We start from the raw sequence: 16026 nt of genomic DNA, 5'->3' as shown, positions 1-16026 counted from the left end.
GGGGGATCGGGGACACATCCACACCTGGCGAGACACCCACGAGTTGCGCCCTCAGTAGGGAGCGCCAAGCAACGGGCAAGGCCGCGTGGGAACCCCATGCCAGGCAGTTACCCCACTTTTTGGCTCAGCTTAAGCTTGGTATTGTTTTCAGTTTGGATGACATGGTTGGGGGGCCATAATCCCGGGGTGCTGGGCCCCCAGTGGCCCACCCACACGCTCCCCCTCTCAGGGCCCAGCAGGGTCTCCCGGCTGCCTGAGGCCCTGGGGCTCCCCAGCGGGGAGCACAGGCTTGTGGTGCAGTGGGGACCTTCCCAGCCTCCCAGCTCCCAGCCAGGCTCCCTGCAGAGGCTCAGGCTGCCCCCTGCTGGACACACGGAGAAGACGCAGGACCCAGTGCTGCGGTTCACGCGGGCATCTCAAAGCTTCCGCTCAGACACCAGACAGGGACCCTGGGCCCAGAGGTGGTAAGAAGGAAGAAGGTGTGGGCCCACCAAGGTCAGCCAGAAGGAGGGGGGAGCCCCAAGGCCCCTGAAATTCTTTTTACCGTCTCAGAACGTTTTTAAAAAGCACCATTTGTTGCTTTTGTCTCTCCTGTAATGACTCAGGACACAGGGAAGTCAAATGCACCCCCTGTGGATCCAAGAGTCTGAGAAGCGGCAGGGGAGCAGAAGAGAACCAGCATGGAGGTTCCCCATCAAGTCGCCTGGACGCTCCCTTGGGGAATGGGATGGCTGGGGGCCGCTTGACTGCTGGCCTGGGGGCCGCGGCCACGCAGAGTCCACTCCTGAGACCCAAGCAGGGTTTAGGGCAGGGGTGGAGCCATGGTGCTCACCAGGCCTCCCCAGCCCTCCCTGACCCTGGTGGAGGGACCACGACTGGCCAGTGAAGCCCACCCCCAGCCCGCTGGGGCCATGGCCTGGATACTGCACAGAGAAGACCACACACAGAGAACATGGGTTTTTTACTTTTTATTGAAGAAAAGAAAAGGAGAGAAAAAATAGATTCCCCACCCCTGCTTCTTCCTGGAGTGGGCTTCTAGTCCTGCCCCTGGGGGCGGCGCAAGTGAGAGGACTGTGCTCTCACCCGGGCTGGGAAGGGGCCCCGGGCCCTGGAGGGGTGTGGGGGCTGGCTGCTTCTGGAGGGGTAGGGGTGTCTAAAAAACGGTGCCGGCCGGCTGGGCCAAGCAGGCTGGTTCTCTGCTGCGGCAGCTCAGGCGGGCATCCAGGGATGCTGGCCGCGCCAGCCTGGCCACTGTCCGCGCCCGCCCGCTCGCCCGCCTGCCGGCCAGGGCTGGGCCTGAGGAGGGCAGAGTCTGAGGCACCTTTTGGCCTCTGGAGCCCTGTGCCCGCCTGGGCCGCCGCCACCTCCTGTCCTGTCTGGCTCTGGTCCCAGCACTGCGGGCCTCTGCCTGGCCGCCGTCTGAGCGCCCTGAGGCCGGGGCGCGGCCTGGCCCGCCGCCCGCGAGCGTGTCTGTGCCCGTCCTGCAGCAGGAGCGGGCAGAGCGGCATCCCTCCTCCGTGGCCCGCTGCGTGGCCGCCACCCGCCCGCTCAGACCTCAGTCTGGAGGTCAATGATGTCCTGGCCCACCAGTGGGATCGTGGCGCCCGACTTCTCCCACTCCACGTTCCGCAGCTCCAGGGGTGACGGAGGCAGGGGCTCCAGCTCCTTCTTCACCCACGCGGGCGTCCCATGGGCTTTCCGAAGGCTCTCCCAGGGCCGCTTGTTGGGCGTCGGCTGCTTTTCTGGCTGCTGGCCGGCGAGGGTGCAGAGGGGTGGCGGCCGACAGACACAGAGCAAAAACAGATGGGAAGAGGAGAAAATGATGCAGACAAGAAACAAAACAGTGAGGAAGAGACCAGAGAAAGGGAAAGACGGGACAGCGGGAGACCCCAGTACAGAAGCATGGCAGCAGAGCCTCTCTCACACCGCAAAGGGGGCGGCCCCCACCCTCTAGTCAGCGCCTGGGGACCCCCTGCAGGCAAAACCAGCCTGCAGGCCCCTGCCTGCTCAGCACCTCTCGCCTGGCTTGGTTGTTACCCTCTCCTGGGACGCAGCCCTGTCCAGGCAACCCCAGTCCCAGCTGCGTGACACCCCGCTGCCTGCCCTTCCGGATAGGGTCCCCTGGGACAGACCCATCTGCCTGCCCTGTCTCTCCAGGGTCTAGCATGGGGTGGGTCAGGCCAGGCGTTGGGAAAGACCGAATGAATGAATGAACGGACCGATGAAACTGGTTGGAAGGAGGGAGACGGCAACCTTACCTAAGACCTCTCCCTCGGCCCGCCCAGGCCCAGCCCCCAGCTCCCGCAGCCCCGCCCACTGCACCACCCCTCACCCCCCCCCCCAGGGCCCGCCCCCAGCACCCAGGCCCCGGCCTCAGCCCCACCCCTCGCCCCCAGCTCCCCGGCCCCACCCCAGCCACACCCCTCGCCCAAAGGCTCCGCCCACAGCCCCCGGCCCCGCCCCAGCCACAGCCCTAGGCCCCGCCCACAGCTCCTCAGCCCTGCCCACTGCGCCACTCCTCACCCCCAGGGCCCCGGCCCCGCCCACAGCCCCACCCCTCGCCCCTCGGGTCCACCCACAGCTCCCCGGCCCCCGCCCCCAGCCCCACCCCTTGGCTCTGCCCACAGCTCCCCAGCCCCGCCCTCCAGACCTTGCTGTCCGCGCCCAGCGCCTCCTTGTCCTTCTCGGCATGCTGCAACTTCCGGTTCAGGTCCTGGAACATGTCCTGGTGCCGCTTCCGGGTGTGCATGATTTTCTGCAGGGGGAGGAGAGGCAGCGAGTCTTGAGCCTAGACGGCGGCTGCCTGGGGACGCGGCCTACCGGGTGGGGGGGTCCTCCTCCTCAAGCCCTCCCTGCCTGTTGGAAGGGCCTGAGCTGGGGGCCCAGGTGTTCAGGGAAGGGGACACCAGCACACACCTCGAAGTCCAGCTCTGCGTACCGCGACTTCCGCCTCTGTGGGGAGAAGGAGTTTGTGCGCACTTGCACCCAGTTCCCTCAACTCCCCTAGACCGCAAGTCCAGGTACTTCTTGCCTGAGGATGGGGGAGACCGGGACCCCGCACCCGTGCCTGCCCGGGGTCCCGGCCAAGCCCTGGGGGACATGCCTCCAGTGCCCTCGAGCTGCAGTTCTGTGTGCCAAGACACTGGGGGTGCAGCCCAGGGGCTCTGGGGGAAGACGGTGGGCAGGCAGGGCCGCTGGGGCTGAACTCAAGCCAGTGCAAATCCAGCTCGGTGGGTGCAGGCTGTGGGCCCCTGAGCCCCCTGCAACAGGTGAGACCACCACTGCGGGGCCGCGGCTCCGTCACGGAGGTTGCTTCCTCCGGCAGAGCGAGGAGCCCGGATCCCCAGCAGACCCTGTCCCTCCTGTCTGTGCGGGCAAGGAAGACACGCTCTCCCCGCACAGGCCTGGTCTCCCTTCTTACCAAGGGGACACTTCCCAGCAGAGGTGGGCCAGGGTGCCAGGCCCCCCGACGCTGGTGGCCAGCCCCACCGGTGGAGCCCAGCCCAAACCTCATCGCCCCCCACGCGCCTTGCCCCGCGGCCCGGGCTGCCCTCACCTCCAGAGAGCTCACAGACAAGGTGGAGACGTTCTCGTTCCTGGTCCCCGTCCCCACACTGGGCCCTGGGTGAGCGGGGGGCTCCCCGGGCTCCCCCAGGCTGGGGGGCGCCGGCTCCAGGGTGGGCGGCGGCGGCAGAGGCTGCTGGGGGGGCGGGGGGGGCGGGGGCGGCGGCGGGGGCTGGGCAGGGGGCGCCTCGGGGGGCTGGCGGGAGGGCGGGCTGCGGGCGGGGAGGCCAGCATCGGGGGCCATGTTGAGGTGGATGAGGCGCGTCTGGGGCATCTGGTCGATGTGGATGCTGTACTTGGGCTCCTCCTGGGGCTTGGGCCGCAGCGTGGCCGTGGCCGTGGGCAGGATTACGTAGCTCGTGTCCAGGGCCCTCTCCTGGGCCCGACTCAGCTCCGAGTCCAGCTTCTTGAAGATGTCCCCGTCGCCGACGAAGGAGGACTTGGGCGCCCTGTCCTTCTTGAGGGTCAGCGAATGGTTGGGGAAGTCGGGCGGGCCCAGGCGGCGGGGGGAGCCGTGCAGGTGCAGCTTGGACACGCTGGCCGGCAGGCTGTTGAAATTGGGGGGCGGCGCCTTGGCGTGGGCCAGCTTCAGCTTCTCCTCCTCCGGCAGCGATGGCCGCTTGAGCGTGCCCGTGACGGTGGCCGTGCGGCAGGCTGCGATGTCCTTGTTGAGCACTGCGGGCAGAGGCGAGGGGTCAGGGTGGCCTGGGGGGAGCCACTAAGTCCCACGTGGTCCCTCCTGCGGGGTGGTCTCAGGAGTGCCCCCTTTTGTGTCTGCTGCTGCGGCAGCTGGGGTTCCCTTGCCCTTTCAGACAAGGCGGGGACACGGGTGCCTCTCTGTCCTGAGAGGACAAACGGCCTCCACCCGCCCAGCGCCCTTCCCAGCAGCTGCCAAGGGCAGGGACACAGCTCCTCGCCGTGAAGAGGACGACCTGTCTCCGGGGGCCCAGCCGCCCCCTCTTCTGTTCAGCTGTGTGGGGACCAGACCACCTTGACCTCTGACCCCCACTCAGCGCCCATCCTCAGGAAACCTGCTCTGACCTCAGCGCCCTCCCCTCCCCGAACTGGCTGCGTGCACAGGCTCCTGCGCCACCCCCTGCCCAGCTCCCACACACCGGCGCTCGCCAAGCTGCTCTCTGCCGCCCAGCTGTCAGCACACAGCCCCCCAGCTGCCCAGGCCGCTAGTCACTCGCCCTCCCCTGGGCCTCCTCCCCTCCCCCTCCTCGACTGCTGCAGGTCCGGGGCCCCTTCTCCTCTCCACCCTCCAGACATCAACACCCTGCCCCCACGTCTGCAGCTTGTCCTGCCCCCACTCCACGTGTCCCAACAGGGGACCTGCCATCTTCCCTGCCAAGCCTGCCCACCCCCACCCCCCTGCCACCAGGGTCAGGAAAGGCCCCCTCCTTCGCTGCCTCTCCCCTGCTCATCCCTCCCACTGAGCTCTCCCCGTCCACCTCAGAGCCAGCAGCGAGCCCGTGGACGAGGTTGTGCACCCCCCTACCCCACGCCTGCCTGGGCGGGTCCCTGCTCCTCTGCACACTAGCACCCGACCCCATGTGTGACCCCCACCCCCGCTGCCAGCCTGTCGCTGCTCGAGAGACCACAGGCCAGGCTGGGCCATGTGATTAATAAGGAAAGAACTGGAGGCTCAGAGAGACCAGTACCACCCAAACAGGGCTGGGCCCAAGCCCCTAAAGGCCCCCAAGTCTTGGGGTCATCTCTCAGGGAGGTTGGTTAGAGCATATGAGATTAAGAGTAGCCAAGAAGGATGTTCTGTTTCCCTCCTGTTCAGCCCAACCCACAGGTTACTCCTCCAGGAAGCCCTCCTGGGGTCCACCTGGCAGCAGCTGACATTTCCCACTGGGGCTGTCTCAGCCCCTCCCACATGGCTATCTCTAAGAGAAAGGGCTCCTCAAATATCTGATAGACTAGAGAAAGCAAGACCAGGTGGGCCTCCATAGCCCAGAAAGACACTGCTTGTCACTTCCCCAGACACCTGGCTCACAGAACAGTGACACTTGGAGAGCTTCCTTTTATTGGGCAATTGATTCCCTTTTTGCACTTGCTCCCAGGAAGCTCATGGCTGGCCTAGGGCTCAGCAGTGGGATCTTCTCCCTGCTTTCCTCCTGCTCCCATTGGTGTTTCCCATCCCTCCTCCATGGTTGGACTAATGATGAAGAAATGAAGGCAACACAGAACATGGACCGTTGATGGACAGGCAGGGGTGGGTGAGCAGGTGGAGGTGGGGCGGGTGGTGGGGCAGCTCCAGGTCTCACAGAGCTTGCCCAGCCTCGCTGCCCTGTGAGGAGGAGGGAGGACAAAGACGGAAGGGTGTGTGGGTGCTGAGAACTGGGGGCACGAGGAGGGAGGAGGGGGCCAGGGAGGCCCCAGAAGGTGCTGAGAACTCCGTCAGCACTGGACGTCCCTCACACCTGCCGGCCTGAGCTCCAGGACAGTTTTCTGGAGGCTTCTGCTCATGCCCCACCGACCCTGCCTGCAGCCTCTGGGGGGGTGGGCGGGGCGGGCACAGAGGCGGCCCAGGCCCTGAGGGATGGCCCTCATGCTCGTCTCCCCGCTCAGACCAGGGCTCCCGGGCCGCGGTGGGGGCTATGGGAAGCAGGGGTGGGACGCAGACAGACGATGAACAGACAGATGTATGGAGAAAAGAGAAAGAAGGAGTGGGCCCGGGCGAGGACCGCCTGTCGCTCTCACCTGTCAGGCGCTCACCTGATCTACAGGCCAGATCCACGTCCTTCTCGAAGTCGGTCTGCAAGACACAGAGGGCAGGGTGAGGCCTGTGGGCGAGGGGTCGGGGCTGGGTTGCTGCCCGTGCAGCACGCAGCCTGCAGGGCAGGGGGAGGGCCCAGCTGGAGCCGCAGCGGCACACTGGAGGGGCACGTGTGTGTGTGCACGCTCCTGAGGACTAAAGAGGTCTACACTCTCGCGGGCGCCCACGTCTGATGTGATCAAAGTGAAACCCGGAGGCGTGGCTGCACCCCCGCGTGCTCTTACTGTGTGTGCGTGCACGCACGCGTGCGCGCTTCTGTGTGTGTGTTCTCGCGCTTGCGCACATGAGCACGTTTTCCCTCCAAGCCATTCACGGATCAGCTGGGAAGCAGGAAGCCGGACCCCCTGCAGCTCGCTCACGCTCTCGGCCCCCGCCGGCTTCAGTCTCCCCCAACCCCTGCCCCTGGGCCTGCAGTACAAGAACCCTCTTCTCTGTCCCTCCAGTGGGGCAGGGCACAGAGAGCCCAGGCCAGAGCCCCCTGCTGCCCAGGCCACCACCCGCCCACGCACCAGGCACGGGGGCCTGCTCCACGTCACCTCTTCGGTCCTCACCACAACCCCGGGGATGAGGAAACGGAGGCCAGCGGCCAGGGAGAGGCAGAGCAGGGTTGGGACACAGAAGTCCAGTGCCAGGGCGTGCCAGCTGCCCCGGAGCCGCGGCCGTGGTCCCTGCCGCAGCACCTGCCCCACCCCAGGCTAGGAGCTGGGGTAGGTGGGCGTGGGCGACCCTGGCCCAGCCCTCAGGGAGCTCAGCCGGCTGGGGAACCCCGCTTGGGCCACCCCAGGCTGGGCTGTGGCCTTCTCCAGGGGCTGGGGGCCCCAGGGGATGGCCGGGCCCTCCATCTCAAGCCTGGAGCTTCCTTCACTGCAAACGCAGAGATCAGGTTGGCTGGAAAACTGCAAGGTCTTCCCCCAGAGGCCAGAGGTCAGAGATCAGGCCAGAAGTGTCAGGGGGCCCAGGATCCAGCCTTCTCCCACCACCAGCCCCTGCCCTCATCCCCAAGGACACCAGCAGCCTCGCCAGGGCTAGCCGCTGGCATCTGCTGAGGCCCTGCCTGTGGCCCTCACAACCACCGTGAGGTGGCCGGGCACCCCAAAACCTGGATGAGCACCTGCCGCCTGCAGGCTCACCGTGTGCCCGGGGCACCCGGTGGGCAGCAGGTGCCGAACGACAGTGTGGAGAATCCACCCAGGGCGAGACTGGGGCCTGAACAGGGGTCCTGGGGGGGCAGGGAGGGCTCCCTGGAGGAGGTGACATCTCAGCAGATAGCTGCAACATGGGCAGCAGGAGCAGGCGAGGCATGCAGTAATGCTGGAGGACCAGCGGGTCAGGTCCTGAGGACCGGCCTGACACCAGGCCACGGCGGGGTGGAGGGTCAGTGGACAGGCCAGGGCAGGCCCCCAGGGGGAGGCCAAGCGAGCCAAGCTCTGTTCCTGGCTGAGCTCGAGGGCAATGAGGAGGTGTGGAGGGCGTATGGAGGGGGAGGGCAGCCAGAGATCACTGCCTGGGGTGGACACCAGCCCCGCCCAGACTCGTCCACTCGACGCCGCCCACCCCAAACCCTAGACCAGAATTTCCCCATGGCGAGCCTCAGTTTCCCCAACCTCAAACGGGGCTAGGACTTCCTCCTAACGGGGCTGCTGGGGCCCATGAAGCTCTGGGCAGAGTGAGGACCAGAGACATCCAGTGGGGGCACCGAGCGGGGGCTCCAAGACCTACCATCAGCTGGGCGTGGCCGTTCTGGAAGGATCCCCCCGAGTCCCCGTTGCCCTCCTCCTGGCGATCCACCACGCGGCACTTCACAGCATCCTGGACCTGGGGAGGGAGAGCAGAGATGAACGGGCAGCCCACGCCCCACAGGCGCCATGCCGGGAAGGCGAGGGTGAGGCCCCCAGAGCGGCCGCTCAGCGATCCACACAGGCCCCAGTGCATGGGGCGGGGCTCAGCCTCTCCTCTCGTCTGAGATGCTCTCTACTCCCTCTGTGGCATGAAAACTCAAAACTGGGGAGTTCCAGCCCCCGAGAACACACTGCTGGCCCTCCTGCCGAGAGTCCTTGGGTAAGAACCCACCGTCGAGCTGAGGAGGGTCAGCTGTGTCCAGACGCGTCCTGAGTCCCCCATGGCTTTCACTCCCTGACAGTTCGGGGCAAGCCAAGGGCCTGGCCCTGGCTCCCCGGGGAGACGCCCCACCTGAGCGTCCACAGGGTCCTCGGGTGAGAGAGTGAGCCGGGTGCTGCACTGCGGGAGGATGAGCCGCGTCACCAGAGCAGCACGCTCCCTCCAGGGGGATTTCACCCATTACGGCCCTTCCCAGGGGCCAGGCAGCCGAGGACCAAGAGCGTGACCTTAGAGCCTCTTCAGTGTGGCCCGTGCGGGCCTGGAGCCGGCCCATCTGTACAGGAGGACGGCCGTAACTGCTCCGTGGGGCTGTCCTGAGAATCACCAATATGCGTAAACCGGGGACCAGGGCGGGCACACAAGGGTGCTGGGCCGGGTGAGCCAGCGTTCTCTCTGCAGATGTCACGCGGGGTCTGCGAGGTCTCTTCTTCCCGGGCTGTGTCTGTGGCCCACCGCTGGGGGGTCTGTGACTTTGCCGGCACAGGCTCTCCTTGGACCCTCAGGACTGACAGGGGCCATGACAGGGGACCCGCAGGAATGAGCTGGGGGCCTCAGCTGACGGGGTGGCCAGGGGTCAGATGTGGGTTCCCCTCAATCCGTTTCAGTATGGCATCCCCATCTTCAGAGGTGCAGGGCACCCCAGGCCAGGGCCCAGTGTTCACGCCCCAGACAGTGAAGCTCCAGGTGGGGGAGGCTGGAGAGACCACCCTCCCAGTCCAGGGGGGGATCGAAGCCACCTCCTAGACAGACAGATAACCAGTGTCCACTCTGGACCTTCCTTCGGCGTCCAGAGGGCCCTGGTAGCCCGACTTCCGGAAGCGCTCTGGGCTTCGGTGGTGTGAAGCAGCCGCAGGGCTCCCCCTGCCGGCTGCAGACGGGCTCTCTCGGGTGGGCTGAGGCCACGAGCACCTGTCCCTCTGCTTCCCAGACTCCCAGCCTTTGCTGCTGTCGCCTCCTCTGCTCTCAATCCTTTCTCATCTCGCTTTAAAACATACCTCTGCCATCTTCCTGGGCGGTTCCAGGGGAAGTAGTGGTAATCTCATATGTCTGCCCGCTTCAGTCTCCACTGATGCCCTGACACCAAAGCTGGTCCAGCTTCACCCCCCACCCCCCACCCCGCCAGCTGCCCTGCACCCCCTCACTGGTCTCCAGGTGGCCCTGAAGCAGGCATCTACTGCACCCACATGGAGGCGCAGGCTTTTCATGTTTCAGCCCCTCTGAGATCGGGGCACGCCACCTTAATCGTTGCTACCAGCCACGTGGCTGTCGGAACCGAGTCTGGTGAAAACCTTCTCTTGCTACCTTCTGGAGAGTTCCAGAAGATGCCAGGATAGGAGTCTCAGCTGTCGTGAAAGCTGTTTACGTCTCTGGTGGCTCTCATTCCCGCAGGCCCCTAGAGGAGGGAGCCCCCCTCTCCGTCTGCATCCTCAGGAAGAAGCTGTTCTATCATGAAGACACCATTCTCGCAGCCCTGGCTGCGTGCTGGACACAAGCGCAACCTCACCAGTGTCAGGGGCCACGGGAGCCGCCCCTCCCCACTTCCCAGCCTCGGCCCAGACTCTTCCCCTCAGGGCACGCGGGACAGGGCTGTGTCAGCGCCTGGGGCAGGCTGACCGCCCTGCTGCCCCCGGGACACTGCGGGCGCCCGGCCCCAACAGAGGGGCTCGGCCCTGGCGGGTGCCGCCCAGCCCAGCCCACCTCTCTGCGCAGGATGCAGTGCACCATCACGATGACGAAGCCCTCCAGCGAGTCGAAGACAGCGAAGAGGATCTGGAAGAGCGCGGAGCGGCGGTCGGTGACGGCCAGCACGGCCGACATCCAGGTCAGCGCCAGCAGCGGCAGCACCACGCAGGAGCTCCAGAGCGAGGCCCTGCGGACCGGGCGGGGGCGGCGTCAGCGCCGCCCGGGGACCTGGCCCCAGCCCACCTCCCTCCCCGGGGGCCAGGCTGCCCTTCCCGGCTGGGGTGCATCTCCTTGGGCCCCGCAGGGCCTCCCCCTCTCCCCGGGGCTCCCAGCCCTCCCGCCCTCTCTCTGGAGACCCTCTCCCCAGCCTGCCTCGCTGCCTCCTCTCCAGGAAGCAGAGTTCCGCCAGCAACCCCCACCCAGCTGCCCGAGGAGCTGGGACTCAGGAGGATGGTCTCGAGGGGCCGGGCAGCGGCGGGGAGGGTGCTCTCTGGGAGACCCAGGTTCCTGACTGTCCAGGAGGCCACGGGGAGAGGAGGAGGCCCCTGCTGGTTCCGGCTCCCAGGGCCCTCAGGCCCCCAGCCAGGGGTCCGGGGCCCAAACTGCAAGATGGCCAGAGGGGAGGGCGCCTGGCCAGGCCTCTGAGCTCTGGACAGAGACAGGGAGAGAGAGAGGGACAGCGGGAGAGAGAGAACCAGAGCACTCAGGGAGCAGCAGCAGGAGAACCTGTGAGGGAGGAGACAGGAGACACGGCCAGGCAGAGAGGGCACCAGGGCAAAGACAGACAGACGGACAGAGAGACCAACGCACTTCTTCCTCTTGGCGGGCCCTGCTCCCCGGGAGGAGCTGCCTCTGCCCCGCAGCCCTTGCCCCTCCTCCAGGAGCGCCCCCATGGCAGGCACTGCCCTCTGCAGCCCAGGCCCCACCCTGCACCACGTGTGACCACTCGGAGCCTGTCTCCTCATGCGTACACTGGGGACACTATGTCACCTCAAGCGGCTGTTGTGGGGACAGCAGGTGTCTGGGAAATGCTGACCATCCCCACCACTACTAGGACTCTCAGGGCCACCGTAGCCTGAGGACCACAGCCAGGGCGAGCTCTGCCCCAGGGTCCCGTAACCGCCTGCAGGGGCAACGAGGGGCTGCTGGGCCCTCGTCACTAACGCCAGGGAGGGGCTGGCGTCCCCTCCTCCCTCACGGCTCACCCTCCTCCTCTGGAGGGGGCAGGAGCAGGTGGCGCAGAACTGCCAGGGGAGCTTCGGTGGGGGTCACGGGACACAGCAGGGCCAGCATGTGGGCCGGGGCCGCCAGGAAGGAGTTGGGGCACGGGGCTGGTGGGAGAGAGGCCGGGAGGGCCTGGGGTCCGGCTGGGACTAAGCAGCGGGGCCTTGGCCAGGGGCCAGGACGTGTCCCCAGCAGTACGCTCTGCTCTCCCACCCCTCCAACGTGGCTCAGCAGCGAAGCTCTCTGCCCCTCTGGCCCCTGGTGGAGGACTACGAGGGGCCCCGCCCCGCGGGGACATCTCTGTCCTCATCCCTCTAGACGTCTCTCTGTGTGGGCCGGCACAGCAAAAACACCAGCCTCCTGGCCATCCTCGGCCCATCCCCGGGACCCGGGGACCCGTTCCAGGCCCAGCCCCGGCTCTTCCCAGGATGGAGCTCCCGTCCCGTCCCCACCCGAGGCCTCCCTCAGGTCAGGGGCTTCCTGAGTCCCCACCTCTCTCCACCCCTGGGCACAGCACAGGCTCCAGAGCCAGACCTCCCAGAGCCCCTCCTCGCCTCCCCTTCCAGGGCCCCTGCTGACCCCCGGCCCACTGCCCCTTGGCGCTGAGGAAGGGGCCTGTGGGCTGGGTCCCCACAGGCATTCCTCCTCCTCGAAGGACGGGTGCCCTGCCTCCCTCCACGCCTGCTGAGCCTGCTACCTGGCACAGAGCCTGCCCAGCGGGCCCTGCACCACTTCACACACCCAACAGCTCCTTTCCAGCCTGGGGCTCAGTTTCCCCACCACGGCTGGTGGGCCCAACAGTCTCCTCCCTTCCAAGGCAGGAGGGATCCCTGGACCCTCGCCCCCGACGTTCTCAGCAGGGGGGGCAGAGCCGCACCCGCCAAAGCTTCCCATCCTGCTCATCCTGCCGTGACTCATCCTCTCTCGGGCCTGAGGCCCGACACTTGCAGTCTGATGCTTCTGAGGATGGCAGACGCCAGGGCCTGGGGACTGTCCATTACTCAAATTCCTGCAGCCCAGCCTCTGCGGCCTCTGACACTCTGCAAAGGCCTCGTGGAGAAACCTGGCAGGTCGGGCATGATCAGCAGGGAGGAGAGGGGCTGGCGGGGAGGGGCCGTGGCCAGTCGCAACTTCCATTCCTTGGAAAATCAAGAGCCCCTGGTGGGGGGCTTTGAGTGTGGATGAGGGAGCAGCAGGGCCCCTGCCTCCAACTCGATGCATGCATGACCTCGCAGGCAACGACCCCCAGGGCTCTCGTGACCCCGCACCTCAGGGTGAAATGGTGCCCCCTGCCCCGTCGAGACGGGTGGTGAAACACGGAAATGGCCATGCTGAGGCCCAAGGGCGGTGCTCCCAGCGTCAGCAGCTGGAGGAGACCCTGCGCCGCAGGGAGCAGCCCGCCTGTCGCCTCATCCCCGCCCACCCTCCCATCCACGCGTTTCTGGCTCCACCAGACCAGTGCCTGCCCTGATCCCGTGTCACCTTAGCTCACGTGCTTCCCACAGCCAGGAGGGCCTCTCCACAGGGCTCCTGAAATCCTGGGCCCCAGTGCCCAGCTCGGGGAGCGAACACAGGAGGGCCCCAGGGGACGTGTGGGTCTGGGGACAAGATGACCTGGCCACTCTCAACTGTGCCAAGGTCCCTCTGGGGTCAGCCTCCACCCCAGACCCCAGGCCCACCGTCCCTGCCCTACTCACAGCCCTGTGGCTGCCTGCGGTCAACAAACGAGCCAGGCGGCCCCGAGCCGTCCACCTGTTTCCATGGCCGTGACTGCCTCTCTCACACTCACATTCACACACTCGTGATGTTCACCAACACGCACACACTCACACCTGCACACTCACGCTCACAATCCGCTCACATACTCACACCACACGCTCTTACACGCTCACAGAGCGCTGACCCGACCCCAGCACGACCACACACTGACGATGGCCACCAGCTGACCACATTCTCACACTGACCAGTGCCCCACCCTGTCCACGGCCACACGCTGCCCGCGGCCTGAGGCCGGGCCGACTCCCTGCTCTCTGGTCTGTCTGTACCGCAAGGCCAGGACGATGGAAGGGGGAGCCTGGCGGGAGAGTAGAGGTGGGAAGGCCGGGCAGGGGCTGCCTAGGAACCCCAGAGTGGATGGGAGAGGTGACAGAAATGACAGGAAAGATTAAAACAAACAAAACATGACTCAGAGGAGAGCAGAGCCCGGCGGGCGGGCGCTGGCGACGAGAGGCACTAACATGGCGTTACTGGCGGCTTCAGAGGTGGCGTCGGCCGCAGAGAGGGCTCCACACTCGGCACATTTGAGGGCGCGCCCAAGGGGGGCCTGGGGCAGTGGACTGCAAGTGAAATTAAGAGGCTGAGACAGAAGCAGATGCTGTTCTCACAGAAACCGATGAGGGATAAGGCAAAGCCAACCAGACAGCGGGCCAGCCCGGGCCTCCCTGGGGGGCCGGAGTCCTGGGGGAGCCAGGGTCCTTGGCAGAGTGGGGATAGGGTCCTGGGGGAATGGGGACAGGGTCCTAGGTTGGGAGAGGTGGAGTCCTGGGAGGGGGGACAAGCTTCTGGGGGAAGTGAGGATGGGGTCTTGGGGTAAACAGGGTCCTGGGGGAGACAGGGTCTTGGGGTGGGACAGGTGGGACAGGGTCTGAGGCGGCAAATAGGCAGGATGGGGGGCGCAGGTGGGGATGGGGGTCCTCAGGGTCTCTTTGCACCTGATGCACCCAGAGCCTGGGGTGGGGAGAGCCCAGCGCAGGGTCCGTGGGCTGGATGGGCCGGGGCGTGAGGGGAGGGCAGGACCAGGCCCCGTGTACGTGCTCCCCTTAGGGTCAACCACCTGCCCACATTCACACAAAGCAGCAGAACTCCTGGAGCGAGGCCACTGTCCCTTCCCCTCCAGTCCCCCATATCTGGTCTCACTACACACTGCCCCAGCCAGGGAGCAATGGACCCACTGGCCGGTCAACAGAGGCGTCTGTGAGCTACCTGGTAGTGGCTCCCACAGGCCGTGTGTGTGCATGTCTGTGTATGCAAGCAGGCACTGAAAAGTGTGCGGGGTGCCTCCTCTCTGTGTGGGGAGCAGGGCTGTGTGGCGCCCAGTGCACACCTGGGAAGAGGCCCAACGAGGCCACAGCTGCTTGGACAGGCTGGGCTCTAGCGTGCGCCTGACCCAGCTCAAATGCCACTCCACCAGCCACTCAGGCTGCCTGAACCTCAGAAGTCCCAGCTGTAAAAAGGGACAGAACCATAGACCCCGCCTCTAGAGTGACAGCAGAAAGCAAACAAAATAGCCCTAGCACAGGGTGCATGCCCTGCGTGACTGCTGCCTGGACGGCTCCGCAGCTGGCAGGGTCGGCAACGCCCTGACCCCAGTGCGCAGCTCTGGGGGCCTCCTTGGTGTGTGATCCGCTGTCCCAGGAGCATGTGTGGGTGACAGCATGTTCTGGGGCGAGGCCTGCTCAGGCCCACTTCACAGACCAGGAGCCGAGGCCCAGGGAGTGAGGGACCCAGGCCCACAGACCGTGAGGCCAGGCTCCCAGCCACTGCAGGACTCCAGGCCCACATGCCTACAGAAGGCAGGGCAGCAGGTTTCCTACCAGGAGCAGAACCCTCTGGGAACCCAAGGGGGAGGTTTCCTGAAGCTTGTTCAGCAGGAAAAGCAGGAGCAGGAAGTGGGGGAGAGACAGAGAGAGACAAGAGACGGAGCAAGACTGGCAGGGAGGGGCGGTGGAGTGGCGTGGGGACCCCCACACAGACAGCAGCCAGGACAGAGGAACAGACAGAGCAGCAGGCAGAGGTGAGGTGAGGAGGGCTCAGAGGGCTGGGGCAGGACGGAGAGAGGGCATGGCCCGTAGGTGGCCCGGGTCCGTGACTGCGGGGCTCTGGTCCCCTGGCGGGTTGGAGCAGCAGCATCTTCCAGGCACACTCCTCCCCCACTGCTGGGCACCACCCAGCCACGGGGGCCGCCCGCCAGCAGTGCTGTGTGCCCTCTCCAGGCCCAGGTTTCCCGGGCAGCAGGGACACCCGGCCCAGCCCCCGATTCTCCCCATGCTGAAGGCACCACAAGGATGGGCAGGCCACGTCCTGGCTCGGGGCCACCCAACCCCATGATGGGGATGGGGGAGGCCAGGGCAGCCTCCCACCACCCTGGTGGGCCTGGCAGGGGTGGGGTCTCCACAGCAATCTGTTTCACGGTTTCTAAGGACCTTACGGGGCCCCCGCACTGTCGTGGGTCAGACAGAGAAACTGAGGCACGGAGCAAGCAGGGGCAGCTGTGAGCCTATGCAGACCTCTGTGCCTCAGTTTCCCCACCTGCTCAGGGGGCTCTGGGTCTTTGTGACTCAAAGCGGACGAGGGGCCGCGGTGGCCCCGGTCCTACCCTGCCCGCTCCTTCAGCTTCTTGTCCGTGATGCCGTCCTTGGACACGAGCTTGTTGAACACCAGGATCCCGATGACCATGTTCACCTGCCGGCCACAGAGGAGCGGGTGTGGGGGCCACATCGCCCCCAGCGCCCGCCCGAGGCCGGCACCCGGGGTCCGGTGAGCGCGAGGCGAGCGCGGGGGCTCCGGGCTCCACACCGCGGCTCAGCTCACATTCACACCTGCCGCACGGGGCTGGGCCCTGCAGCCCACTCCCCGGCCGGGAGACGGGG

The 16026-nt window shown here is 66.4% G+C and overlaps 1 protein-coding gene across 8 annotated transcripts in view; it reads right to left on the bottom strand.

Moving 5' to 3' along the window:
* Window positions 1–952: 952 nt before the first annotated feature.
* The window catches only part of ADGRB1 (adhesion G protein-coupled receptor B1), an 87380-nt gene continuing 72306 nt past the window's right edge, over window positions 953–16026 (bottom strand). For 3 of the 8 annotated variants that reach the window (XM_058565023.1, XM_058565022.1, XM_058565029.1), the window contains 9 exons: window positions 15753–15838; window positions 13615–13713; window positions 10169–10340; window positions 8072–8167; window positions 6277–6331; window positions 3557–4239; window positions 2917–2952; window positions 2651–2755; window positions 953–1749 (listed from right to left, as the gene is read on the bottom strand). In XM_058565023.1, the coding sequence (XP_058421006.1) occupies window positions 1549–1749; window positions 2651–2755; window positions 2917–2952; window positions 3557–4239; window positions 6277–6331; window positions 8072–8167; window positions 10169–10340; window positions 13615–13713; window positions 15753–15838 (1533 nt within the window). In that variant the 3' untranslated portion in view covers window positions 953–1548. The remainder of the gene's footprint in view (window positions 1750–2650; window positions 2756–2916; window positions 2953–3556; window positions 4240–6276; window positions 6332–8071; window positions 8168–10168; window positions 10341–13614; window positions 13714–15752; window positions 15839–16026) is intronic. The other 5 variants (XM_058565024.1, XM_058565025.1, XM_058565026.1 and 2 more) reach the window with 5 other exon arrangements.

Source organism: Diceros bicornis, chromosome 21 (genome assembly GCF_020826845.1).
Source record: "Diceros bicornis minor isolate mBicDic1 chromosome 21, mDicBic1.mat.cur, whole genome shotgun sequence".
NCBI classification, from domain to species: domain Eukaryota; kingdom Metazoa; phylum Chordata; class Mammalia; order Perissodactyla; family Rhinocerotidae; genus Diceros; species Diceros bicornis.
The sequence above is the reverse complement of the archived record's forward strand: the minus strand, read 5'-3'. Positions and strand labels throughout refer to the sequence as shown.